Source organism: Canis lupus, chromosome X, assembly GCF_011100685.1.
Source record: "Canis lupus familiaris isolate Mischka breed German Shepherd chromosome X, alternate assembly UU_Cfam_GSD_1.0, whole genome shotgun sequence".
Lineage (NCBI taxonomy): Eukaryota > Metazoa > Chordata > Mammalia > Carnivora > Canidae > Canis > Canis lupus.
Window position 1 is genome coordinate 67,720,346 of NC_049260.1, and position 14,680 is coordinate 67,735,025.

At 37.9% G+C, this 14,680-nt stretch overlaps 1 protein-coding gene and 1 pseudogene across 1 annotated transcript in view; one reads left to right on the forward strand and one right to left on the reverse strand.

Moving 5' to 3' along the window:
- Positions 1-9,845: 9,845 nt before the first annotated feature.
- LOC102157129 lies at positions 9,846-10,233 on the reverse strand (annotated as a pseudogene).
- Positions 10,234-10,804: 571 nt separating this feature from the next.
- The window catches only part of DACH2 (dachshund family transcription factor 2), a 165,333-nt gene continuing 161,457 nt past the window's right edge, over positions 10,805-14,680 (forward strand). Inside the window, exons 1-2 of the mRNA XM_038588811.1 lie at positions 10,805-10,955; positions 11,052-11,210. Of these exons, the coding sequence (XP_038444739.1) occupies positions 10,805-10,955; positions 11,052-11,210 (310 nt within the window). The remainder of the gene's footprint in view (positions 10,956-11,051; positions 11,211-14,680) is intronic.

Below are 14,680 nucleotides of genomic sequence, written 5' to 3' on the forward strand. Positions count from 1 at the left end.
AACTCAGTAGACTACTTTGTAGCCTATACATATTATTTTATAAATGTGATACCTGAAGCAACATGGTAAAGTGTTTCAAAAGTAATAATTGGTATCCATATGAACAAAGCACTAAAAAAAGTGAAAATATTTACGACGTTGAATATTAAGAATATGAGCATGAGGGACGCCTGGGTGGCTCAGTGGTTAAGTATCTGCCTTTGGCTCAGGGCATGATCCTGGAGTCCTTGGATTGAGTGCCACATCGGGCTCCCTGCATAGAGCCTGTTTCTCCCTCTGCCTATGTCTCTGCCTCTATCTCTCTCTGTGTCTCTCATGAATAAATAAATAAAGTCTTTGAAAAAAAGAATAGGAGCATGTGATTTTTATCTTTTTGTATAAATGATTAAATGCACACATTTTACAAAGTGTCCAAGATTCTCATACCCACACCTCTTCACAAAACAGAGTCAGTGTTTTAGGCAATATATGGGATAGAGAAATTCAAGTGGAGACAGTAATGACACTGTTCCAGAAAGGGAATGGGAACAGAACTACTGACCTCTGAATGAGTGAACCACTTTACGCAAACAAACGGGGCAGCCCACACAACTATTTTCTTTTCTTTTTCCCCCCAATTTTATTTAAATTATAGACAGTTAAGTTATAGTGTAATACTGGTTTCAGGAGTAGAAGTTAGTGATTCATCAATTACATATAACACCTAGCTCATCACAACTCATGCCCTACTTTATGCCCATCACCCACCCATTTCATTCAATCAACCTTCAGTTTTTTCCTCTGTCATTAAGAATCTCTTATGGTTTGTTCCCCTCCCCTCTCTCCTCTTCCCCTCTTCCTATATGTTCATCTGTTTTCTTTGACTGAATTGTTTGCTTAGTATAATATACTCTAGCTCAATAAATGTCATTGCAAATGGCAAGATTTCATTCTTTTTGGTGGCTGAGGGATATTCCATAATATATATATATATATATATATATATATATATATATATATCCCGCATCTCCTTTTTCCATTCATCAGTCAGTGGACATTTGGGCTCTTTCCATAATTTGGCTATTGTTGATAGGGCTGCTATAAACATTGTCTTGCATGTGCCCCTTTGAGTTATTTTTGAATCCTTTGGATTACTATCTAGTAGTGAAATTGCTGGATCATAAGTTAGTTCTATTTTTAACTTTTTAAGAACCTCCATACTGTTTTCCAGAACTGGCTGCAACAGTTTGCGTTCCCACCAATAGTGTAAGAGGGTTTCCCCTTTCTCTGCATCCTTGACAACATTTGTTGTTTCCTGACTTGTTAATTTTAGCCATTCTGACACTGTGTAATGTGATATCTCAATGTTGTTTTGATTTGTATTTCCTTGATGATGAGTGAGGCCGAGCATTTTTTCATGTGTCTGTTAGCCATCAGTATGACTTCTTTGGAGAAATGTCTATACATGTCTTCTGTCCACTTCTTAACTGGATTATTTATTTTTGAGGTATTGACTTTGATACGTTCTTTACAGATTTTGGATACTAGCCATTGATCAGATATGTCATTCACAAATATTGTCTCCTATTTTGTAGGTTATCTTTTAGTTTTGTTTATTGTTTCCTTTGTTATGCAAAATATATTTATTTTGGCAACGGGTTTGCCACCAGAACACAGGTGTCATGAAAACCACCACTAAACTTAAACCAAAATGGGAAGGGAAAAGACTCACATCAACATCGTCATCATTGGACACGTAGATTTAGGCAAGTCTACCACTACTGGCCATCTGATCTACAAATGTGGTGGGATCGACAAAAGAACTATCAAAAAATTTGAGAAGGAGGCTGCTGAGATGGGAAAAGGCTCCTTCAAGTATGCCTGGGTCTTGGATAAACTGAAAGCTGAACGTGAACATGGTATCACCATTGATATCTCCCTGTGGAAATTCGAGACCAGCAAGTATTATGTGACCATCATTGATGCCCCAGGGCACTTTATCAAAAACATGATTACAGACACATCTCAGGTTGACTGTGCTGTCCTTATTGTTGCTGCTGGTGTTGGTGAATTTGAAGCAGGTATCTCCAAGAATGGGCAGACCCGTGAGCATGCCCTTCTGGCTGACACACTGAGGGTAAAACAACTGATTGTTGGTGTTAACAAAATGGATTCCACTGAACCACCCTACAGCCAGAAGAGATATGAGGAAATCATTAAGGAAGTCAGCATGTACATTAAGAAAATTGGCTACAACCCTGACACAGTAGCATTTGTGCCAATTTCTGGTTGGAATGGTGACAACATGCTGGAGCCAAGTGCTAACCTGCCTTGGTTCAAGGGATGGAAAGTCACCCGTAAAGATGGGAACCCACACTGCCTGAAGCTCTGGATTGCATTCTGCCACCAACTCGTCCAACTGATAAGCCCTTGCATCTGCCTCTCCAGGATGTCTACAAAATTGGTGGTATTGGTACTGTCCCAGTGGGTCGAGTGGAGACTGGTGTTCTTAAGCCTGGCATGGTGGTCACCTTTGCTCCAGTCAATGTTACAACTGAAGTAAAGTCTGTTGAAATGCACCATGAAGCTTTGAGTGAGGCTCTTCCTGGGGACAATGTGGGCTTCAATGTCAAGAATGTATCTGTCAAAGATGTTCATCATGGCAACGTGGCTGGTGACAGCAAAAATGACCCACCAATGGAAGCAGCTGGCTTCATGGCTTAGGTGATTTTCCTGAACCATCCAGGCCAAATCAGTGCTGGATCTGCACCTGTGCTGGATTGTCACACAGCTCACATTGCTTGCAAGTTTGCTGAGCTGAAGAAGATACGTCGTTATGGAAAAAAGCTGGAAGATGGTCCCAAGTTCTTGAAATCTGGGGATGCTGCCATTGTTGATATAGTTCCTGGCAAACTCATGTGTGTTGAGAGCTTCTCTGACTATCCTCCTCTGGGCCATTTTGCTGTTTGTGACATGAGACAGACAGTTGCTGTGGGTGTCATCAAAGCAGTGGACAAGAAGGCAGCTGGAGCTGGCAAAGTCACCAAGTCTGCCCAGAAAGCTCAGAAGGCTAAATGAATATTATCCCCAATACCTGCCACCCCAGTCTTAATAAGTGGTGGAAGAATGGTCTCAGAACTGTTTGTGTCAATTGGCCATTTAAGTTTAATAGTAAAAGACTGGTTACTGATAACAATGCATCGTAAAACCTTCAGAAGGGAAGAATGTTTTGTGGACCATTTGGGTTTTTTTGTGCGTGTGTAGCAGTTTTAAGTTATTAGTTTTTAAAGTCAGTACTTTTTAATGGAAACAACTTGACCAAAAATCTGTCACAGAATTTTGAGACCCATTAAAACAAAAGTTTAATGAGAAAAAAATCTATTTATTTTGATAATGTCCAAATAGTTCATCTTTGCTTAACTTCTATGACGTGTCTAGTAAGACATTTTTACAGCCCATGTCAAATGGGTTGATGCCTATGCTCTCCTCTAGGATTTTGATGTATCCCTGTTTCACATTTAGGTCTTTCATCCATAGTGAATTTATTTTATTTATTTATATTTATAAAAAATATATATTATATTTATAATATTTATTTATTGTGTAAAAAAGTGGTCCAGTTTCATCCTTTTGCATGAGGCTCTCCACTATTCTCAAGACCATTTGTTGAGGAGACTGTTATTATCCTCTTCGATATTCTTTCCTGCTTTGTCAAATGAGTTAGTCATATAGTTGTGGATCCACTTCTGGGTTCTCTATTCTGTCCTATTGATCTATGTGTCTGTTTTTGTTCAAGTACCATACTCTCTTCACAACTACAGCTTTGTAATATAGCTTGAAATCCAAATTGTGTTGCCTCCAGTTTTGCTCTTCTTTCCCAGATCTGCTTTGGCTATTTGGGGATTTTTGTGGTTTCATACACATTTTAAGATTCTTTGTTCTAGCTCTGTAAAAAATGCTGGTGGTATTTTCAAAGTGATTGCAATCAGTGTGTTGATTGCTTTGGGTAGTATACACATTTTTACAGTATTTGCTCCTCCAATTTATGAACATGGAACTTTTCCCATTTCTTTGTGTCCTCTTCAATATCTTTCATAAGTGTTATATAATTTTTAGGGTACAGATACTTTATTTTATTAGGTTTATTCTTTTGGTGTAATTGTAAATGGGATCAATTCTTTTATTTCTTTTTTTTACCCTGATGCTTCATTAGAGTATAGAAATGCAACAGATTTCTACATATTGATTTTATATTTTGTGACTTTACTGAATTCACATTTCCATTCTAGCAATTTTTTGGTAGAGTCTTTTGGGTTTTCTATATAGAGTATCATTTCATCTGCAAATAGTAGAAGTTTAACTTTTTCCTCACTGATTTGGATATCTTTTATTTCTCTCTGTTGTCTGATTCTTGACGCTAAGATTTCTAGTACTGTACTAAATAGCAATGGTAAAGGGGACATCCTCTTTTGTTCCTGACCAAAGAGGAAAAGCTTTCAGTTTCCTCCATTGAGGATAATATTATCTGTGGGTTTCTTGTACATGGCTGTTATGACGTTGAAGTATTTTTCCATCTATACCTACTTTGGTGAGGATTTTTATCAAGAATGAATATTGTAATCTGTGGAATGCTTTTTCTGTATCTATTGACAGTATCCTATGATTCTTATTTATGTATTTATTCTTAAGGATTTTTATATATTTATTTGAGAGAGAGAGCGCATAAAGGGGAGGGGCAGAGGAAGAGGGAGAAGCAGACTCTTCCCTGAGCAGGGAGCCTGAAGTGGGGCTTGAACCCAGGACCCAGGGATCATGACCTGAGCTGAAGATAGATGCTTAACTGACTGAGCCACTCAGGCACTGAGAACATCATATGATTCTTATCCTTTCTTGTATTAATGTGGCATATCACACTGATTGATTTGTGAATATTGAACCACTCTTGCAGACCAAGAATAAATCCCAATTAATCATGCTGAATAATTATTTTACTGTACTTTTGGATTCAATTTGTTAGAATCTTGAGAATTTTTGTGTCCATGTTCATCAGGTATGTTGGCCTATAATTTTTCTTTTTTTATAGCGTCTTTGTCTTGTTTTAGAATCAAGATATTGCTGACCTTCTTTAATAAGTTTGGAAGTTTTCCTTCCATTTCTATATTTTGGAACACTTTGTAAAGGTATTAACTCTTCTTTAAATGTCTGGTAGAATTCTCCTGGGAAGCCATCTGGCCCTGGACTTTTGCTTGTTGGGAGATTTTTAGTTGCTGATTCAATTCTTTGCTTGTTAAGGATCTGATGAAAATTTCTATTTCTTCTTGTATGTTTTCAGAAATATGCCCATTTCTTCCAGATTGTCCAGTTTTTTGGCATATATTTTTTCATAATTTTTGCTTTTAATTGTTTGTATTTCAGTGGTATTGGTTGTGCTCTCTCCTTTTTCCTCATGATTTGTTTATTTGGTTCTTTTTTCTCTTTGCTTTTTGCTAAGTCTGGCTAGGATGTTATCAATTTTATTAATTTTTTGAAGAACAAGATCTTAATTTCATTGCTCTTTTATACTGTTTTGTTTCTCTATTGTTTCTTTATGCTCTACTGTTTATTATTTTCCTTCTTGCTGGCTTTAGGCTTTACTTACTCTTCCTTTTCTAGTTCCTTTAGGTGTAAGATTAGGTTGTGCATTGGAGACTTTTTAATTTCTTCAGGTAGGCCTTTTTTTGCTCTTTATTTCCCCTCTTAGGATCTACTTTCCTGCTTCCAAATGTTTTGGACACTCATGTTTCCATTTTCATTTGTTTCCATGTATTTTTTTTTATTTCTTTAATTTCCTGGTTAATCAATTCACTCACTTTTTTAAAAAAATATTTTTTTTTATTTATTTGAGAGAAAGAGCATGAAGAGAGGTAGAGGGAGAAGCAGGCTCCCCGCTGAGCCAGGAGCCCTATGTGGGGCTCCATCCCAGGATTCTAGGATCATTACCTGAGCCAAAGGCAGACACTTAACTGACTGAGCCACCCAAGGGCCTCTAATGCATTCATTCTTTAGAAGGATATTCTTCAACATGTGCTTGTGGCCTCTCCAAATGTTTTCTTGTGATTGACTTCCAGTTTTATAGCATTGTGGTCTGAAAATATTAATGGTATGATCTCAGTCTTTTTACACTGGTTGAGACCTGATTTGTGACCCAGTATGTGATCTGGAAATTATTCCATGTACACTCTAAAAGAATGTGTATTCTGCCGCTTTAGGATGAAATGTTCTGAAAATATCTGTTAAGTCCATATTGTCCAGCGTGTCATTTAAAGCCATTGTTTTTGTTAAATCTTGTGGATAGACTGGTTTATTATGACATAGCCCTTTTTCTTGTTTTGATACAGTCTTTGGTTTAAAATCTAATTGGTCTGATATAAGTATGGCTCCTCCAGCTTTCTTTTGATCTCTGTTAGCATGATGTATGGTTCTCCACCCTCTCACACTCAATCTGGAGGTGTCCTTAGGTTTAAAGAATGTCCTTTAAGCAACATATGGATGAAGCTTGTTTTTTTTGTTGTTTTGTTTTGTTTTGTTTTGGTTTGGTTTATTGTTGTTTGTTTTACCATTCTGATTACCCTACATCATTGATTTTTTATTTATTTATTTATTTATTTATTTATTTATTTATTTATTTATTTTACCCTACGTCTTTTAGGCGAGATTGGGTGCGTTCAGGGTGGTATGGCCGTAGACCCCTACGTCTTTTAATTGGAGAATTTAGTCTATTTATATTCAGAGTAATCACTGATAGATATGAATTTGGTGCCATTGTATTACATAGAAAGTCACTATTCTTGCATATTGTTTGTGTTCCTTTATAGTCTTTGCTGCTTTTGACCTCTTTTTCCTGCTCAGAGGGTCTCCTTTAATATATCTTGTAGATTTGATTTAATGCTTATAAACTCCTTAAATTTTTGTCTGAGAAACTCTTTATCTCTCCTATTCTGAATGACAGCCTTGTTGGATAAAGTATTCCTGATTACATATTTTTGCCATTCTGCACATTAAATATACCATGCAACTCTCTTCTGGCCTGCCATGTTTCTGTGGACAGATGTGTTGTGAACAAGATATGTCTTCCCTTGTATGTTAAGGACTTTTTTTCCCCTTGATACTTTCAGCATTCTTTCCTTGTCTGTGTATCTTGTATATTTGACTGTCTTGGTGATGGTCAGCTTTTGTTGAATTCTCTGTGCTTCTTGGATTTTGCTATCTGTTTCCTTTCCCAGATTAGGCAACTTTTTGTCTATATTTTGCTTAAATTAAACTTCACCCCCACTTTTTTTTCCCCTTCTTCTGGGACTCTTATGATATGAATGTTAGTATGCTTTAAGAAGTCACTGAGTTCCATAAGTCCACATTTGTGATCCAATTACTTTTCTTCCCTCTTCTTTTTACCTTTATTATTTTCCATAATTTTATATTCTAAATCAGTGATCTTTTTCCTCTGCTTCTTCAATCCTCACAGTCATGGCATCCAGTAGGGTTTGCATCTCAGTTATAGCATTTTTAATTTTGACCTGACTAGTTTTCAAGGTTTTTTTTTAATTTTTTTAATTTTTATTTTTTTATTGGAGTTCAATTTGCCAACATATAGCATAACACCCACTGCTCATCCTGCCAAGTGCCCCCACAGTGCCCATCACCCAGTCACCCCAACTCCCCGCCCACTTCCCCTTCCACTACCCCTTGTTCATTTCCCAGAGTTAGGTGTCTCTCATGTTTTGTCACCCTCACTGATATTTTCACTCATTTTCTCTCCTTTCCCTTTACTCCCTTTCACTAATTTTTATATTCCCCAAATGAATGAGACCATGTAATGTTTGTCCTTTTCCAATTGACTTATTTCACTCAGCACAATACCCTCCAGGTCCCTCCACATCGAAGCAAATAGTGGGTATTTGTCATTTCTAATGGCTGAGTAATATTCCATTGTATACATAGACCACATCTTCTTTATCCATTCATCTTTCGATGGACACCGAGGCTCCTTCCACAGTTTGGATATTATGGACGTTGCTGCTAGAAACATGTTTTTTTTTTTTAATCTCTGCAGTAAGAGATTCTTTAGTGTCTTCTATGCTTTTCTCATACCCAGCTAGTATCCTTTTAATTGTTTTAACATCTGTTTCATACATCTTATATCTGTATTGAATAAATTCCTGGCCATCACTTCCTCTTCTTTCTTTTAAGGTGAATTCCTACATCTTGTCATTTTGTCTAGGTCACTGTTTTTGTTTGTTTGTCTGTTTGTGATTGTTAGGAAAGCATTTTATAGTCTTGCTCCTGAGAGTAATGGCTATATTAAGAAGAGATCTGCAAAAGTGGGGAGGGGTCTTATATGCGCTCTGCTATTGTTTTTTGGTTGCTCCTATTCTCAGGTCAGTCCTCTGCAGAGTTTCTACTTGCCTGTAGAGAGGGGTGTTTGGACCTTGTCCACTGTGTGGCAAGTTTTGACTAGTGTGTTTTGTCTTCAATAAAAGAATCCAGATCAAAAAGGAAGCTATATATTATTTCCTGTAGAGCTGGAGCTTTGTAGCACTCTATGATCAGTAGCCTTGGGGCATGTGAGGGATTTGATCTTCTGGGGAAAGGGTCTGCTGGGCCAATTTTCAGACCAATTTGCCTTAGTAAACATGCACTTGTAGGATATAGGTTGGGGGGAGCTTAATGTAAGCAGCAGCAGTCTCCATTGCAGGGTGCTGTGTTTCTCACTGAAGTTGGTCTGTGCTGCAGTGCAGAGGGTGGGAATGTCATTGCTCCTCTGTCTCCTTCCCGGAGTAAGGAGTTTGAATCCATCACTCATCAGGAAGCGCTCACAGAAGAGTAAACAAGCACCCCTCCTGTGTCCCCAGCTTCCATCAGATCCCTGTCTTCACCTTTTCTGTGTCTGAGTTGTCTGCCTGCCAGGCAGCATAGTATTCCTGTGTTTTATCTCAGGCACGCAGATGGGTTTCAAAACTCCAAATTTTAGGGACTCACATGGTGCAGACCTGCAGTGATCCTCTAGGGCAGAGTCACTGCACTTTCCCCATTTGCTAGTTTGTCCCAGTAAAGCAGTTGCATGCAGTGGTTGGGAGTTTATGGTAAATTATAGCAAAAAGCTGGCACCAAAGTTTGCTGTCCCCAGCCAGTGTCTTTGTTCCTATGCTAGGGAACAGGGCAGCACATTGTCACCACCAGTTCTTTTATCCCCAGAAAGGCCATGCCACCTGGCCCAAATACACTCCAAGAAGGGAAACTCTCTCTCTCGATATAATCCAGGGAATCCTCAGACCACATTTCCCACTCCCATGTGTCTGCCCTCCTTCTTCACAGCAGCATCACTAAACCTACCAAGCAGGACCCTGGCGATGTCACAGACTTCTAAAGTTTCAGACTTTGTGCTCCATTGCTTGTAGTAATTTGCAGTTGTCATACCCTTGCCTTTTCCTAGCCATTGTTTTGGGGGAAGTTTTTCTTGTGTAATCCTCTGCCTGCTGCTTCTCTCTCCTCCTCTCTCTTCACTCTATCTTCTCTCCTCTCTGTAATCATAGCTCCGTGCCTTCTGTAGCACCTGCAATTCTTTTCTCCCCAAAATCAACTCTCTGCATCTCCTACCTTCCATGAAATGGTCATTTTTCTACCTATAGATGTCCAGTTTTGTTCTCTCAGTCCTCAGATGGATGTTTTTGTTGTTAAGAATGATTTGATATTTAACTAGCTGTGTTTGAAGGGTGAGGCAAGCTTAGGGTCCCCTACTCTTCCACCATTTTAACTCAATCCCTAACCATTTTTTTCTTTTTTCTTTTTTTTTTTTTGGCAGTTTTATACCTTTATTTGACAATCAGCGATTAGTTCTCATCCACATTAACGGTCTGTAGATTTTTGAAAGTGGTGACAGGTATGTAGGTAACCAGCATGTAGAGCTTGTTTGGTGAATCTTCATCCTCGTTAACGTTTTCTGGACAACTGCACATGGATACAGTATGGAACATTCCTTATTCCTTTGGTCCAGACAGCTTTGTTGAGCCTGGCATTAATGCGCACATCTGGAGTTCCCATCTCCATCGTGGCAAATTTCCGGATCTCTTTGAGTGCCCGAGGATCACACTTCGTGAAATCTACTCCATGGATACATTTGTTAATGTTGATGGTGTATTCTATGGTCACTACCTCCTTGATGGCAGAACGGCCCTTCTTCTTCTTGCCACCCTTCTTTGCAGGAGCCATTCTGGCAGGCCCTAGTTGGAAAGCCCATTTTCTTTTCTAAAGCCAGATTGTTTGCTATTGCAGTGATTGGAAATCAATCCCTTACCCTTCTTTTTTGAAACATTCTCCTTAAAAGGATGTCCTAGAGATAATTCTGTGGTTGTTTTGTGTATGGTTTTAAGCAGTGGTTCTGTCTTCACAGTATTCTAAGTCCTAGATGAAATAGCTGTCATCGTAGATCATTATGGTAATATAGTAGTCTGCACCTATACACTCTTTACGTCATTCTCTAGTATGGAAGATCAAAATAAAGTAGAATTTCAAATTGGGGGCCATGGCTTTATGTTTTATCCTATTTTGTACAAAATCCTGCTATGTATGAAGAGCTTATCCTTTGCAGGACTGGATCTGAGAACAAAATAGCTGATCATTTCCTTTCTTATCCCGTATTTTTCCATATTATTATGTTCTTATGTGTGCTCTTTTTGAGTAAAGAAAACTGTTCTTCATTAAAACCTAGCATATGTATGTTAAAGCATCAAAATGGGAGACAGTAATGGTTAGTTAATGGCCTACCACAAACTTTCAAAAGCTATCCATTATGACTCCTGACTTATTTAGACTACCTGTAACTATATCATTATTGAGAGTTGTTTATTCTTCTCAGAAGCAGCTTAAGTACAAGGCTATTGAAAGTTTTTGGAATGATTATAAAATTGAGTTACCTATGTTTAATAATAATTTTCTAAGAAGTAAGATTAATAATTTCAACCCTAAAAAGGAATTTTCGAAAAGTCTTCTCATAGAAAGTTGCCAAATTGCAATCTGTTCATACAAATGTTTTTCAGGTGGAAGTGAATCCTCCTGGGATAAGGATAAGATGCAATCTTCTCTTGCTGCTCCTGGACCCCAACATGGACTTGCTCATACATCCCTGGCTAACCAGCCAAGCTTTGGGGGTGCTCCTGCCCTCAATCCACTGCAGCAGAACCACTTACTGACCAATAGTATGTATGCTGTCCTTTCAAAAATTGGTGTGTTGAGAAAAATACCACACAAGACCCACTGGATAACTTGGGCTATAGGGATAATGTATTTTTCTTCCATAGCTTTAATAGTTTGAAATCAGAAGGATAGATTGAAAGGGATTCATCTGAAAGTGTAAAGTTCATAGAGTAAAGACAGATTGAGAGGGCATGTAGCAAATTAAAGATCCATAGGAGTCTATGTAACAGAGTAATTAAGAAAGATGTCTGTAGTCACATAAACTTGAGTTTGAAATCCACATCGTTTGAATTCCATATAACTGTTGACCTTGGAGAATGCACCTAAATTTTTGAAGTCTCAGTGTCCACAACTACAAAGTAGGAACAAAAATATACCTATTAAGTAAGGTTATTATGAGAGTTAAAAATAATAAAAGAAAAGCTATTAGTGACTTGCATATAGTAAGTACTGTATGAATTAGAAGAATTACTGATACTCAGTAATCAAACTTCAGGAATGTGTACAAATTCAGGTGTAGATGATTTTTTTGTTGTTGTTTTTAGGAACTGCAATAACTCAGAAGTCTTTCTGCAGGAAATTGTGTCTTATATACATTACTTGACTAAAACCCTATTTTTTCTTTTTTTAAAGATTTTATTTATTTATTCATGAGAGACAGAGAGAGGCAGAGACATAGGCAGAGGGAGAAGCAGGTTCCATGCAGAGAGCCTGATGTGGGACTCCATCCAGGCATTCTGGGTGGGATCACTCCCTGAGCCAAAGACAGATGCCCAAGTGCTGAGCCACCTAGAAGTCCCTCTTATTTTTTTTAAACCTACTTTTCTCCTAAGCAGAAATCTGAGAGAAAACTTCAATTACTCCTTTCCTTGAGATTTTCATTCCCTCACTAAACCCTAGGATTAAAATAACGGAACAGTCAAATTCTGAGGTATCTTAATATGATGTTTTAAATATTAATTAAATTAATCAGTTTTAAGCATATAAAATAAGTTATGGTATCTTTAAAATTATTACAAACTCAAGTGTGAAGTGTCTTATAAAATAGGAATGTTAAGCAACGGCCAATAAATAATGGCAAGAAATTTATGAATATTATGTTATAAGAAGACAAAAAAGGACTGATTATGGTAGACTTACTTCTTAAAGTAAGAGAACTTAGAAGACTTCTGGTTTCTGATTGGACATGTAAAGAGGTTTGAAGTTGTCACTCTTCCTCAAAGCAAGAGCAACAATTCGTTTAAATCAATCAGAGATAGGCAGATACAGAGAATCAGAGCTTATAGGGAGCAGAAGCCACAGCTGGAGTCAGGTAGAAACCTTTAAATTTCTGGAGATTCAGTGAGGACCTAGCTTGAAAGATAAAAACCACTGGGGGCCAATTCTTAGTGGGTCCCTGCACTTTCATGAGTCTTAAACTTCAGCAGCCCCTTAAGGTTCTCTGGATGAAAATCTGAGAAACTTCCCCTCTTGTCTCTGGCTGGGGGGCAAGAAAAGTACCCATTTCAAAATATTCCCAGAGTGTTCTATTCTTAACAAAGGCCTGCTCTCAAAGGAAACTATTTTACCAGAGTTAAACAATTTATTTTACCAGAGCCTAACTGATGTGGGGGAAAGGATATATTAAAATCCAACACCCTGTAGCCATTGATGTGAGGTTAGGGAGATGCACATCTCCAGCCCCTTTAACATTTCCTGTGGGGAAAGAGAAATATTCAGCTCTATCCCCCTCTATCTTTCTTCTCTCACTTGAGGGAAAAAGCTAAAATTACTTGTGAAGATCATAGCTCAAGGACACATGCTCACTAAGAGACTGAAATCTAATTATATGTTTCTCCTTCTTACTCATTTTCCCACCACCATAATAGGTTTTTTTTTTTATAAGAACCGGGATTACAAATGAAAAAATTAGTCTTCAGACCCAATTGAATTTGGCTTCTTTAGGGTACACCAAAGATAACTCCATCACTAATACAACAGCTACAGCAAACAGTAAATTTAACCTAATGCCCTGACAGATAAAAATAAAGCCTCCTACGTAAAGCCTGTTTACCTCAGTTGCCTTCAGCCAATGCACCATTTCGGCTTTAAAGCAAAAATTGCAAGGCATGAAAAAGAAAAAAAAAAAAACAGTCTAAAGATATGAAGCAAACATCACAATAAGAATTAGATATAACACATATTTTAGAATTATCAGACCTCAATTTAAAATAACTGTAGTTAATATACTGAGAGAGTGGAAAACATACAAGAACACATGGAAATATTAACACCGAAATAATTATACTTGAGAAAAAATAATATGTGGGAAATAGAGGCAGAGAGACGAATTTTTTTGTATATTTTTATTGGAGTTTGATTTGCAAACATATAACATAACACCCAGTGCTCATCCCGTCAAGTGACCCCTTCACTGCCCATCACCCAGTCACTCCATCTCGCTGCCCACCTCCCCTGCCATTACCCCTTGTTCATTTCCCAGAGTTAGGAGTCTCTCATGCTCTGTCATCCTCTCTGATATTTCCCACTCATTTTCTTTCCTTTCCCCTATAATCCCTTTCACTATTTTTTTATATTTCCCGATTGAGTGAAACCATATAATGATTGTGTTTCTCCAAATGACTTACTTCACTCAGCATAACACCATCCAGTTCTAACCACATTGAAGAAAATGGTGGGTATTTGTCATTTCTAATGGCTGAGTAATATTCCATTGTATACATAGACCACAACTTCTTTATCCATTCAACTTTTGAAGGACACTAAGGTTCATTCTACAGTTTGGCTATTGTGGATATTGCTGCTATAAACATTGGGGTGCAGGTGCCCAGTGTTTCACTGCACCTGTATCTGTGGGATAAACCCCCAGCAGTGCAATTGCTGGGTCATAGGGCAGTTGTATTTTTAACTCTTTGAGGAACCTTCACACAGTTTCCTAGAGTGCCTGTACCAGTGGCTGTACATTAACACCAACAGTGCAAGAGGGTTCCCCTTTCTTCATATCCTCTCCAACATTTGTTCTTTCCTCTCTTGTTAATGTTCACCATTATCACAAATGGGGGTGGTATCTCATTGTGGTTTTGATTTGTATTTCTCTGATGGCAAGAGATGCAGAGCATTTTCTCCTTTGCTTGTTGGCCATGTCTATGTCTTCCTTGGTGAAATTTCTGTTCCTGTCTTTGGCCCATGTCATGATTGGATGGTTTGTTTCTTTGATGTTGAGTTTGATAAGTTCTTTATAGATCTTGATTACTAGCCCTTTATCTGATACATCATTTGCAAATATCTTCTCCCATTCTGTAGGTTGTCTTTTACTTTTGTTGACTGTTTCTTTTGCTGTGCAGAAGCTTTTTATCTTGATGAAGTCCCAATAATTCATTTTGCTTTTGTTTGTCTTGCCTTCATAGATGTATATTGCAAGATGTTGCTGTGGTTCAAAAAAGGTGTTGCCCGTGTTCTCCTCTAGGATTTT